General features: G+C 45.7%; 1 protein-coding gene across 1 annotated transcript; it reads left to right on the top strand.

Moving 5' to 3' along the window:
• Positions 1 to 27: 27 nt before the first annotated feature.
• On the top strand, positions 28 to 14681 carry UPK3A (uroplakin 3A). The gene is made up of 6 exons (XM_088478296.1): positions 28 to 97; positions 4170 to 4310; positions 6068 to 6314; positions 10312 to 10394; positions 11294 to 11426; positions 13717 to 14681. Exons 1-6 carry the CDS (start codon positions 43 to 45, stop codon positions 13850 to 13852), a joined length of 795 nt encoding a protein of 264 aa, XP_088334422.1. The 5' UTR covers positions 28 to 42; the 3' UTR covers positions 13853 to 14681.
• The last annotated feature ends 7936 nt before the right edge of the window (positions 14682 to 22617 follow it).

Genomic DNA, 22617 nt, shown 5'->3' with positions numbered 1-22617 from the left:
GATCTCTGGGACACCAGTGACTGTCACCATCTATGCAGAGTTATGGGGGCCATTAATAGCTTGTTTGTGTTTGTGTGGCTGTTGCAGAATTGTTTGGGTAAGTGACTTTATACCTTACTGCTCTGTATGTAATTATTAATAAGTATAGTTGAGTCTATGGGGTAAATTTACATAGATGGGAGTTCTATTAAGAAGTGATGTTGCCCATAGCAACCAATCAGATTCTACTTCTCATTTATCTAGCACCTTCTAGAAGATATTACCTGGAATCTGAATGGTTGTTATGGGCAACATCACTTCTTGATAGAACTCACATCTTAGTAACTGTACCCCTATGTAACAATAACAATATTCCTAGTGGATGGTTTAGTCTTCAGAGACTGCTAGCAGTGCATGTTTTCCATCTCTGCACAGACTTGCAAGGGAAATAATTAGTATCACCTGTGGCTCATATAAAGTCTGTCAGAAATGAATACCTGTTCCAGCTAGGAGCTAAAGAAAATGTGACTATAGCCTGGTTTTGATGACTTGGTAATGTCACTTTAAAAAAAAAATATATATTTTTAAAATGTTTTCTTCAACTATTTTTGAACCACAAGCACCAGCGTGCGCTAGTTAGAGGCTGGTGGTGCATGCTGGTCGCTGGATCATGTAGTGCCACAGTATTTGGAAAGCCACAGATTCTCAAACTCTGTCAGGAGTCTCAGGACCCCAAACAGTGCATGTTTTCCAGGTCTCCTCACAGAATCACAAGTGAAATAATTAGCTCCACCTGTGGATCTTATAAAATGTGCCAGCCAGTAATGAATACACCTGTGCTCCTGCTAGGTGACCTGTGTGGGGTCCTGAGGACCAAGTCTGAGAACCACTGGTACTCTGTATACAGGGCCGGCTCCAGGGTTTGGAGCACCCTGTGCCAGCACTACAAATGGCGCCCTCACATCGCGCATGGTGAAGCCGTGTGCAACCAAAAAATGGGTTTGTGGCCTAATTACCATAGGCCATGCCCCATATGTGATGTTATTTGGAGGTGTGCCTGCATGACACGCCTCCAAATAATGTCAGGCTGGGAGGAGCCTCACTAGCTGGACTTCCCCTAGCCCTCTCCCGTCACAGAATGCATGATGCACGCAGCATCCATTCAGACTCTGGGTCCGGCACTGTGGGCCACTTCGGCCTACAGGTGGAACAGTGGGACAGTACTGTCCCGCTGAAATTGGGATGTTGGGAAGGGGTGCGCCCTTGTTCGACCACACTGGTCGAACACCCCTAGAGCCGGCCCTGTCTGTATATCTATGCCAGATAGTTTGAATGTTCTTCTGAAATATTGTACAGGTGTCTCATGACTTCAAAAAAAAAAAAGTTGTTTGCCCCTTGGTTTCTATTCCTTGTGTATTCACTCAAAATGCAAGGGGTGTGTCTTCTTTTCTTCTTTTTTTTTTTTTAAATACTCTTTGTTTTTGTCAATTGTTTTTCTGTAGATCTGAACAAACAAACCTGATATTGCACATTGTTGAGGAAGGAAGGTGTCCTGATATTGTCCCTCACGGGCTTCTTCTTGCCTTAATTTTACTTTAATTTACAATGGCACCTAAAACTTGGTTACTGACACCCTGCTGCTATTTTAGGTGTTATGCAGCAATGTTTATAAATCATGTACTTGTCCTGCATTGTCATAGCGTTCCCGCTAGGCTGCTTTAGCGGGGCGCGGCGCCCTGCCCTCCTTCTGGAGGGCAAAAAGCACCCTGCCCTCCAGGAGGAGGGCAAAAAGCGCCCTGCCCCAACAGCCTGCGGGAGCCGTTCTCACCCGCGGGACGCAGTGTCCCACGGGTGGACAAACATGCGGTGACCCGGTCACCGCCGTAGAATAGACGCCGGGTGCTCCTTACCAACACCCCCCCCTCACTTTTTTATATATTGTAAGTACTATTTTAACTTCCTGTTACTGTGGCTGGGGTGGTTCCTCCAGGATGGAAGTTGCAGGGCAGGCCCTCCTCTCTGCATGCTGAGCTCCAGTCTCTTCTTGCGCAGGCAGCAGGAGGCAGAGACGGCCAGAGACAGGAAATGATGCATTGAGCCAGGGACATCATGCATTCCGCCCTGCCTCTCAGAGAAGGGCCACAGAACAGGCTCCTGTCTGTGACTGTCACCCCGTGCAGAGACCCGAGGAGGGCTGACCAGGAGGTAGGACTCGGTGGTGGGAGGGGACAACATGTTGCCTCACACAGAGCCGCTCACGGAGCTAGCCTCCGTCGGAGCGCAGCAAATGGCAAAGGCCCATGGGAGGTGCTGCTGCGGCTGGCCATTATACTTAGAACCGCTGCCCGATTTGAGCTGTTGTTTAGCCCAGCAGTCATTGCAAGCCGGCCCAGCATTGGGGGACACGGGACTTGCTGCGAACCCATCCGCCCCTGGGAGGATGTCTCTTTTAGAGACACTGTTCCCCTTTTTTTTTTTTTTTTTGTATGAGGATACAGTAGCGCCCTCCAGGGGTCTGGGCCCTGGGCGACGGCCCTGTTAGCCCGCCCCTGGAACCACAAAATATTATTTGTGCCACAGTCCCACATTCCGCACACCCATAAGTTGCCCTTATTGTTCAGTCTTCACCTGTGTAAGATTTGTTTGACGTGTATTGTTACTCTTCCACCATTTAAAAGCTGCGGCTGGTCCTTAGACCGTGTTCAAAAGGTGATCTGGCATATGAGAGAGGCCTCCAATGGTTAATACGAACCAGTCAATAATGCTCGCTGTAATATCGCTGGCCCTGCCGCTGCGTATTGGTGCGTACACACTAGACGATATGCTCCCTGAGCGATATCGTCTAGTGTGTCCGCGACAGGGTGTGCGCAATGTCGTTCATGACGTTGAGCACACCCGCTGAACGATATCATTAACGATATGGTTCAGCGCCGGGCTCTCCCCCATTCCCCAACATGCAGCAACCTGACGACATCGTCAGGTTGGCCTGCATGTTAACTGGATGAACGATAATGACGAACACCCGCCGGAAACGCGCGTCGTCATTATCGTTCATTGTTTTGGTGTAAAAAATGGACGATAAAGTGGACGACTGAACGTTATTGTTCAGTCATCCACTTTAATCGCCCAGTGTGTACGCACCATTTGAGTCTGGCAATACATTGGACACAACCACTGTCCTAAAGTGATCAAAGATAGAGGCAATGTTTGAGGTGGCTTTTTTTTTTTTTTTAGGATGGGATAACCTGCCTGGGTTCAAAGATGTAAAAATAATTAACTAATGAAAGATTTATTAGTGAGCAATCTTAGGGGCCTATTCATCAACACTAAAATAACGTTTTTAAGGACATTTTCCTTAAATAACGTTATTTTGGTATTCATGAACAGACTTAACACAGGAGAATCTCCTTGCTAAGTCCCCCTGCGTTAATTTCCACACTCTCCATACATTAGTATGGGGATGTGGAAATTATGGTATTCATCAAATTCTGAAAATTATCAATTTTCGGAATTTGTTGCAGTTACTATTCGCCACTGTGAGGTGGCGAATAGCGGAATCCACTAACCTGTATCAGCGTGTGCAGGTCCCCCGACGAGTCGAGTCCCTCCGGCGCTCTGCTCCGTCCTCAGGCTCCGGAGGCTGGTCTGTCATGTGTGCTCCCCAGCAGAGCACAAGAAAATTTAGAAAAAGAAAAAAAAATTTTTTTTTTCTAATCTGTCATGTGGTCTGCAGGGAAACCACATGACAGACCAGCAGGACTGAGCCGGAGGCTGCTGCACGGACAGGTAAGTCGGGGGGGGGGGGGGGGGGGGGGGGGTACGAAACTTACCGCATCTGTTGGCAGTGCTGCGCATGCGGTGGTTTCACAGATGTAACAGCGCATGCGCAGCACTGTTTCCAGATGCGGTAAGTTAGTGTAGAGAGGGAAAAGTATCTATTTCCCGAAAAGCTGTCATCGCAAAAATGACAGCTTTTCGGAATAGATACTTATGGAGAGGTGGAATGATGAATTCCACCTATAATTAGCTAGAACTCCATGAGAGTTCTAAAGCTAATTATCTCCATTGAATTTTTACGTTTAATGAATAGGCCCCTCATTGTTCTGCCTCTTTAGTATTTAAATATATTGAACTAATTATTGTTTCTTACACCTTCTTTTTTTGAGTAATGTTTGTGTTTTTGTCTTTAGCACAATTCCAGGCACCGTTACTGGCTAGCTCAAATATTTGCAGATTCAATCCCACACAGACTACAATTGCTTTGGAAAAACCTTATTGCTTCTATATAAATGCAAGCCAAATCACAGTCTCTTTGTATGTAGTGGCAAATGGTAAGTTGTGTTTTTTTTTTTTTTTCTCCAGTTCAATTGCCCTGGTTTGGGCAGTTACTGTAAAGTTCATGTTTGTAGATGCAGCTAGGGCCGTTAAGATCCGGCTTCGGTGAAGGAGGCGTGACCTAATTGTGGGAGGCGAGGCTGTGTTCCCTTAGCTTGTTGCTGGGGAGGGGGGGCACTGTGAGCAGGGCTATCTTAACAGCAGCGTGGGCCCTGGGCAAAGCAATGCACTGGGGCTCCTACCCACCCATTGTGTCCCCAGTAGTATGCCCCTTATATAGTGCCCCCAGTAGTAGTTCGTCCCCCCCAATGCAGTTTCCCCAGTAGTGGTACCCCTCATGCAGTGCCCTGTAAAGTGGTCCCAGTTGTAGTACCCCCCCCTATGCAATACCCCCAGTATTGCCCTTTATATAGAGCCCCCAGTCGTGGTCTCTCACTGCAGAACCCCCAGTGGTAGTCCCCTGCCCCCCTCTTGTAGTGCCCCTAGTAGTTGTGGCCCCCAGCAGTAGTCCCATATATACCCCCCCCCCCGGTAGACAAATAAAAGATAAACACTTAACTGAATACCCGCCGCTGCCATCCGCTCCTCCGTCCGGCCTCCCGGGCCGCTCTGCATTATGGGAGAGACGTCATGACGTCTCTCCCATTACCCACTGCGGGGGCCGGAAGATGCCCGGCTCCGGCAGTGGGAGCAGCAGCTGATGAGAGTCTGTCTGACTCTCATCGACTGCTAAAACAAACACACAGCTGCCGGCGCCAGCTGCTGTGTATTTGTCACTGTGTAGTGCTGACCGAACTCCGTCCGGTCAGCGCTACACACGCGGTGCAGCTGTGTCACAGAGACACAGACTGCCCGCGGCTGCGTACCAGAGGAAGGGGAAGGGGGGGACGACTACTAGCCCAGACTAGTGCTTTTAAAAAAAATAGTAACAGGCAGAGGCTGCAGGGGGCTAGAGGGCCCCTTGAAGTTTTGGGCCCTTGGGCAACTGCCTTAAAAGCCCAATGGAAGAGACGGCCCTGACTGTGAGACCTTCAACCCAGTGCAAATCCAGGGGGGGATGATTGCCTTCAACCCATTGCAAATCCAGGGGGGGATGACTGGCAAGCCGTCGCTCTGGGTCTCGCACCAAAGGGGGCGTGCTGTCGATGTTGAGCGACAGCACGCCCCCTTTGGTGGGTGGGCCGGGGGCGTGTATGCCCAGACGGAGGCGTTCCCATGGGAACGCCTACCGGCTGGGGCCGGCCCCAGTGGGAGTGCTTTTGGCTCTGATAGAGCCAAAAGCACTCCAGGGCTTGCGGCAACGAGACCCTACCGCAAGGGTCTCGTCGCAAGCCCGATGGTCTTGACCATTGCGACCATCATCATGGACGCTCGCATAAGCTGTGGGTGGTAACCCACAGCTATGCAAGCGTCCAAGAGCCGCAACAAAAAAAACAAAAACGCCCTGATCCAGAGCGGGCGCTCGTTCAGAGCGTCCGGCTCTGAATCAGGCCCACAGTTTGACTGTCACTCCCAGTTGTTTTATTTTATGCAAATAATATGAATACTGTGAGCGAGAAATATACTTGGAATGGCCAAGTTGCTTGGGGAGCTGGCGCTCAGAGAGAAGGGTATTTGCCGCGAGTCAGCGACAGTGTATAAGGACACAATTGTACACCCCCCCCCCCCACCCCTATTATGTATTCCTTATGAAAACATCCTGCGACTTTTATTTTGATATTGATGTCGGTCCTTCATTGTGTTTTATTTTCAGGTGCCGCAAGCACAACCATTTCTAACGTTAATACCTACACCTCAACAAATGTCGGGTCTACAGCTCCGTACGTGGCGGCAACTTTTGCAAACCCCAACTGCACAGATATCCCTGCAATCTCTCAGTTAGGCAAACCAGCCGTTGGTCAAAGCATTCTGGACAAATACGTCGTCCGAGTGGGGAACGATGAAAACTGCTTTAATACAGTTCCTTGCAACGGACCACTCAAAACTGGCATCGGTTACAGGTAAATAAATGGACTGTACAAGAGCGGGGGCTGGTAAAATGCAGCGCTGCACTGATGCACAGCAAAAATGATTTAGCGCACCAAAACTCTGTAATGCCATTGGCATCCAGCCGAATCCCGTCGCGATCTCTTCTGGGGGTTCTCCACTCTGGGACGTATTTTATATGGTTCTAGGACTCCCACTGTTGCCTGATCACCAAATTGCTACATTGTAGGAGAGGCGTCTGTTCCAAAATGTGTTCTCACTTATGGGCAGGGCTTAAAGTGGTGCTGGAGAGGTAGTGGTTCGCATCGCTCCCCCTATGTTTGAATTTAAGGTGTGTGTGTGTGTGTGTGTGTGTGTGTGTGTTAGTGTTACATTTCCCTTCTGTCCCAAAAGCACAGGCGTACTTGCCGACATTCTTAGGCAGCTTTACGGAAGCAGCCGAAGGGGACCTGCTGCTCTCCTCCTCCTCCGGGGGGCGGAGCCAGACTTTAGATGTCATTAGGCCCCGCAATTTGCGCCATTTAGCCCCGCCCCTTCCCTACAGATCCGAAAATTCCAGGTAAAATCTCCCCATCCTGCCCACATCACTAGGAAGTGGGCGGGATGCGGGAGATATGCCTACTCTTCCGGGGGTGCGGGGATTTAACCGAAAAATCGGGAGCCTCCCGGGAGAGTAGGCATGTATGAGCACAGGTCCATGGGCGGGAAAAAAAAAAATAAAATATAACTTTCAGGGCCCCCCACCACAGGTAAAAAAAAAAATTACCTTAATTTTAAAGGGGAATAAAGAAAATCTGTTGAGGGGGTGGGCTGGCATAGGGCTGCCCACAGAGCCAGCGCACTCTGAACCAAGTGTTCAGCGATGCCCGGCTAAACTGTGCAATGCGCATTTGAATTCCGTGAATCCCAGGACTGGAAGCGCCACAGACTGTTATATAGTGGAAGGAGCAGCGTACCCCAATAGCCAGGGACGTATCTATAATGGGTGCAGGGTGTGCAGGGAACACGGGCCCCTGGGTCCAGGGGGGTCCCGCACCGCATACCCTGCATCCATAATATTACTTACCTCTCCGGAGTCCCACGTCGGCGTGGGGGTCCGGTGCTGTAAAACGACTAGAAAATGGGCGCGGCGGCCATTTTCCCGTCGCATGCGCAGTACAGGGAAAATGGCCATTTTCCCGGTGACCTGTGCATACATTATAGACTCTGGGCACACTCTAGTGCCCAGAGTCTATAACTCCGGCGCTGGCTGCTCACAGCTCAGTGCGCTGCCGGGCGGAGAGGAGGGGGCCCGTGTCGGAGACTGCACACGGGCCCCCTCCTCTCTAGAAACGCCCCTGCCAATAGCAGTGTGTATATCATGAGATGAGTGCTGTGTTAGTGAGGACAGGGCTGCATGTGCCGATGGCAGTGACATGAAGTAATGAGGGGAATGTGAGGTAGGATGCAACTGACTGATTGCTAGTTATATAGTGGAAGAAGCAGTGTTCCCCAGCAGCCCAGAGCTGAGTGATCAGGAGATGAGTGATGTGCAGGGACAGATTGAGATTCGAGTGGTCCTGAAAGAAACCCAGAAGTGGCCACTTGTGGGTGAGACCAAATGAACTAAAGTGGGGTTAGTGCCAAGTTGTCCCTAGCCACATCAGTGGTAGGCAAGACTACTTCTACATGCGATGATAGGCAGAGTCTAAAAGAACTTTTGTTCCTCGCATAAATATAAAAACATATGGAAAAGGCAATAATTTGTGTCTGTAGAGGCAATAAGGTACTTGAGTGTATTGGATTCCTTGAGGGACGAGCTTCAACTTATGGCTAAGAATCTGTATTTAACTTAAGGAGATGGAGTTGGATGCACAGACTGAAAGGAGTAACTTGTACTAGTTATTCAACAACACTTGTCATTTTTCTTTTGGCATCTGTAGGCTTTTAATTCACATGGATCTTTGAAAAAGTGATTTGTCATATGGAACTAAACTTAGGGCAGTATGCAATTAGCAGCGCTAATTAGGAGGCCGCTCAAAAAAAAAAAAAAAAAAAATGCCCTGATGCAGAGCGCGAGCTCTTTCAGAGCGTCCGGCTCTGAATCAGGGCCATCGTGCAGGAGTGCTGTGTGACTCTGTAGCGCCGAGTGTCGATTTGTGCGTCTTTTTTTACCTTAATTTAATGTGTCTTATTGACACAAGCAGCTTCTGCTGATTAAAATGATATGAAGCATGCCTATGTTCTGTGAGCGAGTGCATGTGTATCTGCAAGTGAATCACTACGTTAGTGTTACAGTCGCTGTTGGTGTAACGTAGCGTTTCGCGTGCAGATACACCCGCACTGGCTCACAGAACATTTGCAGCATGCCTATCATTTTAATCAGCAGAAGCAGCTTCTGCTATCAGTTTGCATCGTTGGGTGATTCAGGCGCTTTTGAAGGTTAAAAAGTTGCATAAAAGACGCTCGCGCTGCCGAGTCACACCATGGCATGGTGCGACTCGAATGTCTGTTTAACGTGCAAGGAGGCTGGATGTATGCGGACCCAACTGTGTATATATATATTTGTATAAATAACAGAATTCACACACCACCAAGTGATTTATTTTTAATCCCATAGTGAAGATTTAAAAACCTAAAGGGGGAGGAAAAAGGAAAAAAAAAAAAACTCCCCTTCCATGATTCAAACCTGAGACACCCAAGGTGCACACCTTAACCACTAGCCCACACACACTAGCCAAGTTGAGTGCTGCACCTGTCGTGTATGTGATGTGTGCAAATTAAAGCAGGCAATGTGTACAATGTCAATAGCTGGCTCAGCATGCAGCGGCATTGAATAGAAGCGAATGATGGTGGGAGTGGTGGTGAGCCATACAATGAGCTCAGTGGAGTTTAATAGTAATGTGTGATGGTGGGGGGAGGTGGTGAAGGAACTTGGGTGGCCATACACAGAGAGGAAGGTAGGAGGGAAGTGCAAAGTAGTGTGTTGTTTTTTTTAAAGTATTGAACCCGACATGATCTGTCTTTATGAAAAACTTGCCCCCTGTTATGTGCGCAATACAATGTCTACTGTATAGTGGAAATGCCAACTGGTGCGATGTCGAGAGAAATGTTTTGAGTCTAGGGTCACAGGAGTGCTGTGTGACTCGGTAGCGACGAGTGTCTTTTTGTGCATCTTTTTTTTTTTTACCTTCAAAAAGTTCAAATGCTTCTTATTAGCACAAGCAGCTTCTGCTGATTAAAATTCTATGCAGCATGCCTATGTTCTGTGAGCGAGTGCTGGTGTTTCTGCAAGCGAATCACTGTTACAGTGTTAGTCACTGATACTATAATGTAGTGTTTCACGTGCAGATACACCTGCACTGGCTCATAGAACATAGGCATGGTGCATATCATTTTAATCAGCAGAAGCTGCTTGTGCTATCAATTCGCATCGTTGTGTGATTCAGACGCATTTGAAGGTTATTATGCTCGCGCTACCGAGTCATGCCATATTAGTACAGTACATGTAAACACATTCATCACATCTCAGGGAAAGCTGTGCGTGCCTGTGACCCCGTTTGAGCCCATGAGACAAAAAATAAAATAATATATACTGTATATGTGTATGTATATCAGTCAATCATCGGGCGGTGATACAGAAAATGCATTGGAAATCTGACGCATGCGCTGTGTAGTTTAGGAAAAGTGACACCTGGTGGACAAAAAGTTGTATTACACGATATTACTTTTTTTCCAGTGCTACGCTACGTTCTGTTACGAAACATTGTGTGGCGTGACTCAAGGCTACTGTGTGGCGCGAGATGCATGGCGCACTACATGGCTTTATGGAGCAACAAACTAGCTTGGGCACATCTGTAAAATTCCACCATAATCTCAATTCTTAGAAGTCTATGGCGTCACTCTGCAAGGACAGACAGCCTGACTGCCAATGGACAATTGGAGCAGACAGCCAAAGTCCGCCTCACTGGGCTGGAGAATGATTTAACTGATGGCTAACTCCCCCTCCTTTTTTTTTTTTTTTTGTTTCAGATTTAAGTATGTGTTTTACAATCCTCCTGCAGTAGCACCGGTGCATGAATCGTCCTGGTCATCACAAATCACTACTAGAACTGGTAAGGAACATTAATAAACCTTCTCTTGAAAACATTGTTTGCTGCAGTATGCCAAGTACAGGAGTTTAAGCTTGTGTCTGGCATATGTAAACTATTCATCTTTATTAGTCTAAAAAGATGTCTGCGCCTTAGCTACAAGGGTACTGACTGGATGGAGGGCGGTGGGCGATGCCCCTTCAGTGTATGGTTCGGCATGTAAAGGGGGTGCCACCTGTATTCACAACAGGGCTAATATCCTGGTAACTGGGCACAATGGATATACTGCAGCGCTGCTTAGGTGTCTCATCATGCCTACCATGGGCTCTGATCAACCACCAGACCACCATGCCTATAAGTGAGGGGATGATCATACATGAAAGACTGTGCTAAGGCTGAAGGGTTCCTAGGGGAGAAAATAAATGGATTGTAGGACAAGGAAACAATGGCAGTGTAGTGATTTATATGTCCGGCCCAACACCTTTCAATAAGGTCATTGCCTCATAACATGAGCTGATGAACCCCACAAGAGCCTGTTATGTTGACCACTAAATTGCCCCTCTGACCTAACATGACGATGAAACTGCCTGCCAACCAAAACTGGTGAGAGTTAAATAGATTTCAAGGATGTACTTCCATGCAGAGGGACACATCTGGATTTTATTTTTTTTTTCCCCTTGTGTCCCTTTTTGGGCCCATCATGTATATGTAATCGTTGACCGAATTTAATATCTATTACTTGATATTTAAACAAAATGTGTTCTCTCCCAGCAGCCTATAGGAGCACTGGCATAGCCAATGGGCCTTTGGCGCAAAATCTGGCCTAAAACCCCTGCCCACTCTCCCCCCTGAAAGAAAAAAGCAGCAGCAGCACTTTTTTTATGTAGAATAATATGGATTATTAGTGCATTGTCCTCTTTCAGGCAAATCCCCTGCGAACACCGACACCTGGCCCGGTAGAAGAAGTGGCGGGATGATTGTGATAACCTCTATTCTCAGTGTGTTGACGTTCTTAGTCTTGGCTGGTCTCATTGCAGCTATTGTTTCAAAACTTGTGTAAGTACTTTTGGTTTCCATTTAAAGAATTTTTTTTTTTTTTTTATTAATTCTCAGATGTTTTTATCAAACTAAATAATCTCAATGGTTTACTGGCATCTATTTCACAAAATAAATTATCCCATTTCATTGTTTTAAATGGTGGTTTGCACACGGCTGGTAGAGGAAGACTGGGGGAGATGAATAAAATGTTGAAGCTTCTGTAATTTTTTGGAATTTGCTGCAGCCGTGATCAGGGGATTACCTGTAGTAATTTTCCCCGACTAATACATTCTATTAATTTACTGAAAAGACAAAATAAAAAACTGACAGGCTTGCCAGCAGAAAGTTGATTTATAATCTTTGCAGCGTCATCACCATATTAACCTATTCTTGATCTATTTAAAAATCCAATCCAAGTCGATCACCATCAATGTTTCAGGGGCTAAATCGCACATTTACTAACACTTGAAAATCATTACAAATCATGTTAGTAAATGTGTGATTTAGTCCCTGAAACACAACATCGCTTTTGATTTATTATTTTTATTGATCCTTAAGTAAACTTCTCCCCTATAATCAATAGTGGTCGTGTGTGTGTGTAATACACAAAATTTATTATATATATATATATATATATATATATATATATGTATTGTATAATATATTAGTATGTATGTTGGTAGCTGCTCAATCACTTCAGTAATATCACTCAGGTGCATGTAATGGTGCATACACACGATCAGATTTTTTCTTCAGATATGAACGATAACGATTTAAAAATCGTTCAGTCGTTCATATCTGATGAAAAATCGTTCATATCTGACATGCCTGAACGATGGACGATCAACGATGCGCGTTCCCGTTTGTCAGATAACGATATCTGACATCTGATGGGTTTGCAGTCAGACTTGGACGATTCCATTAATTTTAATGCAGTCAAAAATCGTTCAAATCGTTCAAAACTTTGGTAAAATCGTTCAATCGTTCAAAACTTTGGTAAAATCGTTCAAATCGTTCAATCGTTCATCTGACAAATCTGACAAGTCTGACCGTGTGTACGCTCCATAAGGGAGGGATTGTTCTATACAAAAAACAGCAAAATGTATTCCACCCAGCACTCAGAATTGCATCGGCAATCAGATTTGAAAAACTACATGGTGGTAGATAATTCAGAGATCTCAGTTGCATATATTTGCAAAAATATGGCTAACTCTGGGCTGGCTGGCCTTTGCCGGCTTTTTGGGGTTCTGCATCCCAGACTTTGACCAAGTATTGGGGACCTCCAGTATCGGCAAAGGCGTGATGTGGCCTGGAGGCTGAGCCATATTTTTGCAAGTCTAGGCAACTGAGATCTCTGAATTATCTACCACCGTGTAGTTTTTCCATCTTATTGCTGACTTAATTCTGAGTGCTGGTGGAATACTTTTTGCTGTTTTGTATGTATGATATATATATATATCTCTAATTTTTTTTTAACAGTACCGTGGAAATAATGCTTTAAAAAATAGAAGTGTTTAATAGTTTGCATTTTGTGAAGTTATAAAAATAAAGTGAATGAACAGAACAGAAATCTAAGTCAAATCAATGTTTGGTGTGACTACGCTTTTGCCTTCAAAACAACATCAATTCTTCTAGGTGCACTTGCACACTTTTTTTTTGAAGGAACTCTGCAGGGAGGTTGTTCCAAACATCTTTGAGCACTATCCACAGATCTTCTCTGGATGTAGGCTTGCTCAAATCCTTCTGTCCATGTAATCCCAGACAGACTGGATGATGTTGAGATCAGGGCTCTGTGGGTCCATATCATCACTTCCAGGACTCCTTGTTCTTTACAGTGAAGATAGTTCTTAATGACATTGGCTGTATGTTTTGGGGTTGTTGCCCTGCTACAGAATACATTTGGAGCCAATCAGACCCCTCCCTGATGGTATTGCATGATGGATATGTACTGTACCTGCCTGTATTTCTCAGCATTGAGAACACCATTAATCCTGATCAAATCCCCAACTCCATTTGCTGAAATGCAGCCCCAAACTTGCAAGGAACCTTCACCATGCTTCACTGTTGCCTGCAAACACTCATTATTGTACTACTTTCCAGCCTTGCAAGTTTGGGGCTGCATTTCAGCATATGGAGCTGCTGCGGTCAAGGAAGGCATGAATATTTCGTCAGGACATGCTAAAACAATGTAACCAATTTGTGGCTAAATTCTCTTTTAACTTGTGAGATGTGTTTTTCCAACATTGAATTATTTTGTGGATAGTACTAATAAAATTATATAAAACATTTTTTTTTAAAACCCAAACAGGAATCCGACATCTGGTACAGGAACTACAAGACATGAAGTTCAAACAACACATGCCGTGCCACGTAACCCTGAAGGTGTTGAGTATGCTACAGCCCTGGAACCTGAAGCACGTTATTCTTCTCATCCGCAAGTTTAGGGGGATCTTCCCACAAATAATTATGAAATAAACTGCCTGTCCTTGGGTAATTTTCTGTTTTCCTGAAGTGAGAATTCCCTCTGAATTCCTGCTGAGTTCCTTACAGTGTGGACAATATATTAATTAGTACGACAAGGGGATTTATATTTATTTAATCTGTATGTCATGGTGATTTTTTTTTTTTTTTGGCAACTTGAAATTTTCTATATCTGTTTTCTAAATGACTTGATAAAACGACACCATCACCATTCTCCTAAATCATTTATCACAAACTTTTTATTAAACTGTTTTCAATTAAATATCTCATATATAACCAGGTTAAAGTGGTGTGTGTGTGTGTGTGTGTGTGTGTGTTTTTATTTAATTCCACTGAAGTGTTTCCTCTATATATCATCAATGTTAATGCATCTGTCTTATAGTTCAGTGATTGCTATGCTATTTTTCTGCAGTAGTTATGCTTTCCATTTGCCTTTTACACATAGTTTTTAGATGTGCTAAGAATATGTTAAATTGATTTGTATACTTTTGATATTTGGAAAAAATATAAGGGGCAGATTAAATTAGCTGCAGGATTAAGTGAGCGGCTGCAGCATTGGTCTGTGCTGTTTAATTACTGCTACCTTGCGCGGCAAGCCCCTGCAGGTTCACTTAACACAGATTTGTTCCTCAGGAGCTAAGAGGGGAAAAATCTGCATTAAGTGCACCATCTGGGGCTTACTGTGCAGGGTAATGCCATGGGGCCGGGCACCTAACCTTGGATCAATGAGTTAGCCGCGTGTGTAAATTGGCAAGTAATTGAATAGCGTCGGGAGTTAAACCCGCAAGCTGCATCCCGTGCCTAAGTGTTCAGGGGTTTTTTGTGGGTTCTTTTTTTTTTTTTTTTTTTTTAGTAAGTGAAATCTCCTTTTTATTGGTGCACTTAGACCAATAAATTAGCAAAGAAAAAAATTATCCAATAAATAGTGTGCAATAAAGCAGCTAGTTGTACTAATATCCACAGAGGTATTCCTCTCCCTCCACCAACAACAATGCAGACACAATAAAAAAGGTATATAATGCTCTAAAAAAATAATCTATAAAAACAGAATATATATTAAAATACAATGAAAGTACAATTCCTCTTACAACAAAAGAAAAAAAAACTAAACAATTCCCTCACCACAAAGTGCAAGATCTTAAAGTGCAGGCAGTACATTTTGAGTGGCTATAAAAAAAACATTTGACCTCAAAATCTAAATGTAAGGCCCCTGGCTATATGGTGTGGATACCATCACATTAATTGTGTGGGGAGACCTACATAATCGTTGTCAACAGGAGGATTACATCACTTTCTCTACCCTAATTGGAGTGTTTTATATACGAGCACTGGTGAGATATATATATATATATATATATATATATATATTTTTTTTTTTTTATTGTGTGTGATGGTGCAATAATTTTTTTTCATTTTATTTAGGCAATACATTTTACAACCAATGCTGTCCAATTTCTTATTTATGGAGGGTCATTTATTTGGGATTAGAACAAAATTCTTATGCAAGCATGTAATAAAAACATGTTCAAAATGTAGATGAAAATATTCCGATGACACTGTACAGCTCGTCATCTTGCGTCACGCCTATCCATCACACACAGCACGTCTGCTTGGGACACCACAGCCCCATCACATGTAGCATGTCCCCTCAGGTCAAGCCCTAATCCTTAACACCTACTAATAGATTCATAATTTTAACCCCCACGGATGCAGGCATTGTTCTTGAAGAAAGGCCTTTCTGAAAAACCCACTCTTATTACGCTTCACGTTATTATTCTCTCCACCAATAGTGTCATCTGCTTAATTCTAGAGTTCATATGAACCACTAGGTGTCCAGTAGTTAAGGCATTATGTTGCTTCTGTAAGACCTCCCTCTAACTTCACAGGGAATGTAGTCAATTTGCCGGTGGACGGGATCCTGGACAATGGAATCCCGCTGCCTGGCATAATGTCAACTGTAAACAATGGTGGCAGGAATTTCTGCACACCATGGTGGAGGTGCCCAAAGCTCTCCCCTTTCTGCAGTGAGCGAGCTGACCCCCCCCACTCATCAATATCAATTATACATACTTTCAGTGGTCACCTGTTAGTTGGCAGCTAACTGAAAACATTATAGACTATATTATAGATTATAGACTATATGGCACATACATGCTATGCAATACTTTAACAGCATTGTGCACGGCTTCTCTTTAGTGTGGGTACACACACACTAAAGGATGTGTGTACCCAGTGATGTGACGGACAACCTATCGGGCGGCCAGTGCACATGACACAATCCGGTCCTCTGCACGTCGGCCCCTGCCGCATCCCACTGCATGGGGGCGTCGGTTGCATTGAGCTGCATGTAGGGCCGACCTGACAATGCGACTGGCGACCAAATGGGAGCGCACATGGTCCAACATAGGGCGTACACATTAGGCGATTTTTGACGATGTTGGTCGGATCGGGGAAAATATTGTCTGTGTATCCACCTTTTAGAGCTGCTCCAAAACATGTGAACCGTAGGCTGCTCACTTTCAAGTTCCTTCGGCGTGGATTGAAAGCTAGACAGTAAAAAGGTCGACTGTCTATATAGACACCAGATGATAGTCAATAGGTTGACACACTAAAGGTCGACATGGTAGGACAACGCGTACAAATGGACAACAGGGTCAAAAGGTCAACTTTTTTTTTCCTAACCCTAATCTTCACCCTAACCCTCTCTCCTGGTGCCTAACCCCGTTGGGGTAAGTGCCTAACCTCAAAAAAAAATATATAAATGTGTCGACCATTTTTGTGTTTACCATTTGTATCTGTTGACCGTTAGTGTGCTGACCTATTGACTATCTAACATCTGGTGTCTATCTAGTCATTGTTGACCTTTCTGAATGAGTTCAGACTTTACCCCCTGCGCATGCGCCGCCTCTGGTGTGCGCATGTGCGAGACCTGGCCATTTGTGGGCGTCCCTACTGACCTCATTAGTGATGTCAGTAGGTGGACTTCCTGCTCTATTGGAGCAGGCAGTCCACTGGGGCTTGCGATGGACGAGACCCTACCACAAGGGTCTCGTCGCAAGCCTGATGGTTGCGACCATCATCTGGCCGCTCGCAAAAGCTGCGGGTGGTCACCCACAGCTTAGCGAGCGGCCAGGAGGCCGGCACAAAAAAAAAAAAATGCCGCCCTGATTCAGAGTGAGCGGCTCTGAATCAGGGCCACTATTAGCGCATTAAGATACATAATGTGGTAAAAATTATGTAATCTGACTAATAACAATTTTTTTGCGACAATACAAAACTTAAATACAATAATAAGTACAATATTAGCAAATTCAGAGGCAAAGTTTGGGAAAACGTGCTCAAACCTTGGGATTTGTTACCCGTAATGGAGCATTTAAGTTGTGCCAGCCATATGGCGCAAAAAGTAATAAATATATAAATCTGCCAACTCGACCACTTTTAAGAAAGATTAGGGAGCATGAAAGAAGGGAGGAAAGAAAACAATAGAGTGGCCATCTGCAGGGGAACAATGAAAGAAGAAGAGGGGGAAAACAAGGGGGGGGAGACCCGGTGACTGTGGAGACATTTGCGTACCCGTGTCTGCAACACCGAGATCTTGTCTGATGTTGGGAAGATCCTTTGCTGCTGTGAGTCCAATAGATCGCCTAGATGCAGTATCCTCTGCGACGGAGTTTGAGACGACTTCTCCCAATTTATGACCCATCCATGTGCCTGAAGCACCGAGATGGTCATTTTGGAGATGATGGAGAAGTACCTCTGGAGATACTGCCAGGAGCAACAGATCGTCCAGATATGGTAATAAGCGGATCCCCTGCAGCAGCAGATGGGACACCATAACTGCCATAATTTTTGTAAATACCCGAGGGGCCGTGGATAGGCCAAAGGGTAACGCCTGGAACTGGAAGTGTTGCACAGCGAACCTGAGAAACCGTTGATGCGAAGCCGCAATCGGGATATGCAGATAGACATCCCGGATGTCCAGGGATACCATGAAATCCCCCGGTTCCATAGCCATCTGGAAACGAGGAACCCTGAGGAACTTTGTTTAGGCACTTGAGGTTCAGGATAGGGCGGTAGGTCCCATTGGGCTTTTGGAATAAAACCCCATGCCCCGCTGGGGCTCTAGTACTGGGAGACTCACTCCTGCCTTGCGCAGGGAACATACCGCTTCCTGTATCAATAAGGCTTTGTCCTTGTTGGAGACGTCAGAGTGGAAGAATTGGTGAGGGGGTCGGCTGCGAAACAAGAGGGCATAACCCCGAGAGACCACACCTCTTACCCAGGCATCTGTTGTGGTTTGATGCCAGTACTGGGCAAACTGAAGAAGTCGGCCTCCCACTGTGGGGTCCCCCAAAGGGAGGCCCGTCCCATCCTGTCATGCTGTGGACTTGTCATCCTGTTTAGAGGCTGGATGCCTTGTACTCTAAGCTTGCTTTTTGGGTCTGCCAGTCTTCCTGACAGCCGTCTGCTTGGGAAACGACTGGCTTTTAAGCCTAGTATGCGCTCTGTAGGGCCGAAAGGATGGAGTTCGGGAACCAGAGGGGACCAAGGCTGATGGCAGACGAGCCGACTTGGCCGCTGCTAAAGTGTCCACGATCTTGTCTAGATCTGGGCCAAACAATACTTTCCCGTTTGTAGGGTAAAACTTCCAGTCCCTTCTTAGAGTCCGCATCCGCCCTCCAGGACCGGAGCCATAAGGACTTGCGCGCTGTAACAGCCGCGACTGACACTCTGGAGGATAACAAACTGACATCCAGAGCTGCCTCATTCATATAGGTAGCTGAGTCGCGTATCTTGCCCACCAGGGACAACTGATCCTCTGAAGCATCAGGAGACAGGGACTCCTCCAACAGATCTGCCCAGGATTCCACGGCCCTAGCTACCCAAGAGATAGCCATAGACGGTCTGGCCACTGCTCCTGACAAGGAGTAAATGGACTTTAGGCAGTTTTCCACTTTCCGGTCAGTTGAGTCCTTTAGGGACGCAATGGAAGGCATAGGTAAGGTCGCACTTCTGACTAAGCGTGTTACATGGGAGTCCACTATAGGAGGTGAAACCCATTTCTTGAAGTACTCAGGAAAGGGGTATGCATTGACCAGACGCTTTTGCGGCTGGAACCGCCTCGCCGGAGGCTTCCACGCCTCCTCCAGATGATCCACTAACTGATCTGACAGAGGGAAAATGACTGTAGACCTTCTAACCCTTTTAAACAAGGGGTGTTTAGATTTAACAGCCGGAGGGGCATCCTCCTCCTCAATGACCAACACCCCTTTTACTGCTCGGACCAGGCCTGGAATGTAAACACTGGACTTGTGCTGCTCATCCCTTGGGGATAGTTCCGAGTCAGACTCTGGAAGCACACCATCGTCCTCGGACGACCTATCATCCTCATCCACATAGGGATGGCGAAGAGACACAGAAGGCCTTTTTGCCAGCAACCTAGGGGTCCTAGATAGTGAATCAGGGTCAGAACCCGCAGACAGGTTGACCTGAGACCCTTGTGGTACATTAACCACCTGCGGTGCCAACTGGATCTGTGGCATAGGAGCCAGAACCAGCGGATGCTGTGAAGACCCCACTTGGGGGAGCATAGGGGGCATAGCCATGCGAACCATAAGCGTCTGCAGTGCCTGAGCAAAGCACGCCCACGGGGGTTCTTGCGCAGTCCCTAGGACTGAAGAGGGACCTGGAGGGACATAACACCTGCCGCATAAACCCTCACGCAGCACATCAGTCACCCGAATGCCAGCAGCACAACGCACACAAGACTGCAAGGCGGGGATAGACACCCGGGTATTATCCTCACCGCTGGACATGGTGAAAGGAGATATAGGTGTGTAAATAGGGGTATACACCACAACTGTTTGTGACCTAACCCGACCTGGACAGCAAGTCAGAGGTTTAACGGAAAAACAGTGTACAGCAATATTTATAGTAGAGTAAAGCAGACACATTAAGATGCTAGCAAACAGTCACAAACAATGCAGGAGAAAAAACTCAGCATTACCTGGCAATTTAAATCAACCTTCAAGACACTGAAGACTGAAAGAGTTAAAAGTGCTGCAAATCAACTTCAAAACCAAAGGGTTAATGAAGGCTGCAACTACATACCAGATCCGGGAATCGAAGTATGGAGGGGGACACAGGACACCAGCTACTCACCGCTGCCTGGGAGTCAGAAAATGGCCCCCAAACACTTGCTGGGGGGTGGTGCCTGCAGGAGGAGTCCACTTCAGCATGGCCTGAGAGCAGAGCAAAGGCGCACTGAGTGGGGGGGGAGGGGCCGGCTGCTGTGCAGTCGTGCCATCTTCCCCGGCCAGACTAAGAACCGCTGGGGACGCCGGGCTCTTCCTCCTACAGAGCCCGGCGGCTATTTGTCCCTGGTGGCCTTGTGGACGCCAGGGTATGGGGGCCGAGCGCCACTGCTGACCGGTGCCGGGCGTCCCCTATACCCTCAAGGTCAACTGTGGACCCTAAGGAACCTGAAGTAGAAATCTTTATTTTAAGGTAAAAATGTCAGGTCACAGTGCAGAACCATTGGACGAATGCGGCAACAGGTGAGTGGGACTTGTCCTTATTGTGTGCATTAAAAGTGCTAAGGACAAGCCTCATCATAAACATGTAGGAGCATTATCACCCTGCACTACAGAAATTGTAATAGAGAAAGGAGATGGGTGAGGTACTAAAAATACACAATCTTCCCCATTCTGGTACCTACAAACTCAGGGACGCCCTCACTTGAAGGAGGGCAAACTTTTTTATTTCTTTTTATCAAACAATGGCCTGTATTCAATTAGCCGCGAAAAAGTATCGCGGATTGCGACTTTTTACCAGTCGGGAAATTTTCGTCGTATTCAATTGCAAACACTTTTCGCATACGCGGAAAGTCGATGCAATGTAATATGCGAAAAAAGATTCGCCTCTGTTAATAGGTGAAGAAAAAAAGTGCAAAATTGTGGAAAACACTCAGCACCCTTGGGACAGCCCCCCAAAAGGATAACTGCATCAAAAAAACTCATAAAAAAAAGTGAGGAACACCTCAAAAAAACACTTTGAAAATGGGGGCAAAAAGTGCAAAGTGGGGGTACATACAAAGTTTTAAACTAGCGAAATAGGCTTTTGGGGGGTCTGCAAGTAAGGTGAGGTGTTTTTATGATTGCAGGTGTTTGCTTGAGGTGTGTGGTTGTTTTTTTTTTTTTTTTTTTAAACTTCACCTTAGCGACTTTAAACTATGCTACCCCAAATGTGACAGGACTACTTATTTTCACCAAAAATATTGCTTAATGCCATTCTTCACCACTTGTGTAAAGGAGCAAATTAGAGGCAATTGATACTACTTAAGTACCCCAAAGAGCTTTATTAGGGCTATGCGGGGGCATCTACATTGATCCCCAATGTTAGTGGATGTATTTGGGGGTGTCAGGGTGCTTTCCCCAATTCTGACAGCACTTTTCGCTTGTTTCACATGCGCCGGGATGTGTTTTCGCGTCTTTTGGAATTGAATATGGCGAATAGCGGGGGGCGCGCACAAAGTTTTCGCAGGTAAATCACGTGAAGTTGGTGAAAAGTACGGCATGCAAAAAAGTATCGCGGGTGCGAAACTAATTGAATACCGCCCATAGTGTCCCCTTAGCAGTTATTGTCTAGTTATCACCACCAGACAATAACAACTTGTACTACAGAAATGACACTGGTCTGAAAGAGAATGTGATCTGCCCAAAACGTGTCAAAATAGGCTCACCACAAGGGTGAGAAAAGCCTCGGAGGCAAAGGGGTTAAAACCAGTGGTTCCTAAACTCTGTTCTCAAGGCTCCCTAATGGGCCCCATACATATGCGACGGATTGCCGCGATCCCGCGATGCTGCAACCCGGTATCGCAGGATCGTAGAAATCCAGCGATTTGATGATCGCTATCAAAAAATGTTCAAAATTGTCAAATCGCCGACATTTAACATGACAAATGTCTGTGATCCGGCGACGGATCGCAGAACATCGATGGTGGGAGGTCGGCGTTTCCACCCGTAAACGCTGGCATTTCCCTTCACATCGCGACAAACAGTCGCTGATGTATAGCCACCTTCACAGTGCAGGTTTTAGAGATAGCCATGATTAAGAACAGGTGCCTTAATTAGTACCTCAGTCAGTTTGATTATACCATCTGTGAACAAGCACGGATATCCTTAAAACCTGGACTGTTAAGGTGCATACACACGTAATGATTTTTTTGAACGATTTGTCGATAACGTCGTTATCGTTAAAAAAATCATTCAGTTTATGAGTTATAACAATGAACGATAATGACAAATGCGCATCATTTGTAGTTATCGGTCATCGTCCATTTCAGACTGTCCAACATGACGATTTTCTTTAAGGGAAGGAACATTATTCGTTCATCGTTCAAAAAATCGTTCATTACACTTCAAAAAATCGTTCACTTTTTCAAAGGAAAATCTGAAAGAAAATCTGACAGAAAATCGTTGGTTACAAAATCGTTACGTGTGCTTGTTGACAGAGTTTGGGGAACCCTGGGTTAAACAATAATAATAATAATAATAAATAAAGCAGGAGTAGCATTAGCATATAAGTGATTGTACACAGGTGTCTGTATAAATTCTGATGGGGGGGCGGTTGTGCAAAATAAAATTAGGCGTAGGTAGGCTCATGATCATCCCTTTAAACTGGGACAAATATGAATTACACAGGTTCTGTGGCTGATTAAAACCAAGTG

Source organism: Taudactylus pleione, unplaced genomic scaffold (assembly GCF_031769625.1).
Source record: "Taudactylus pleione unplaced genomic scaffold, aTauple2 ptg000212l, whole genome shotgun sequence".
Taxonomy (NCBI): Eukaryota; Metazoa; Chordata; class Amphibia; order Anura; family Myobatrachidae; genus Taudactylus; species Taudactylus pleione.
This window is presented reverse-complemented; position numbering and strand designations above follow the sequence as displayed.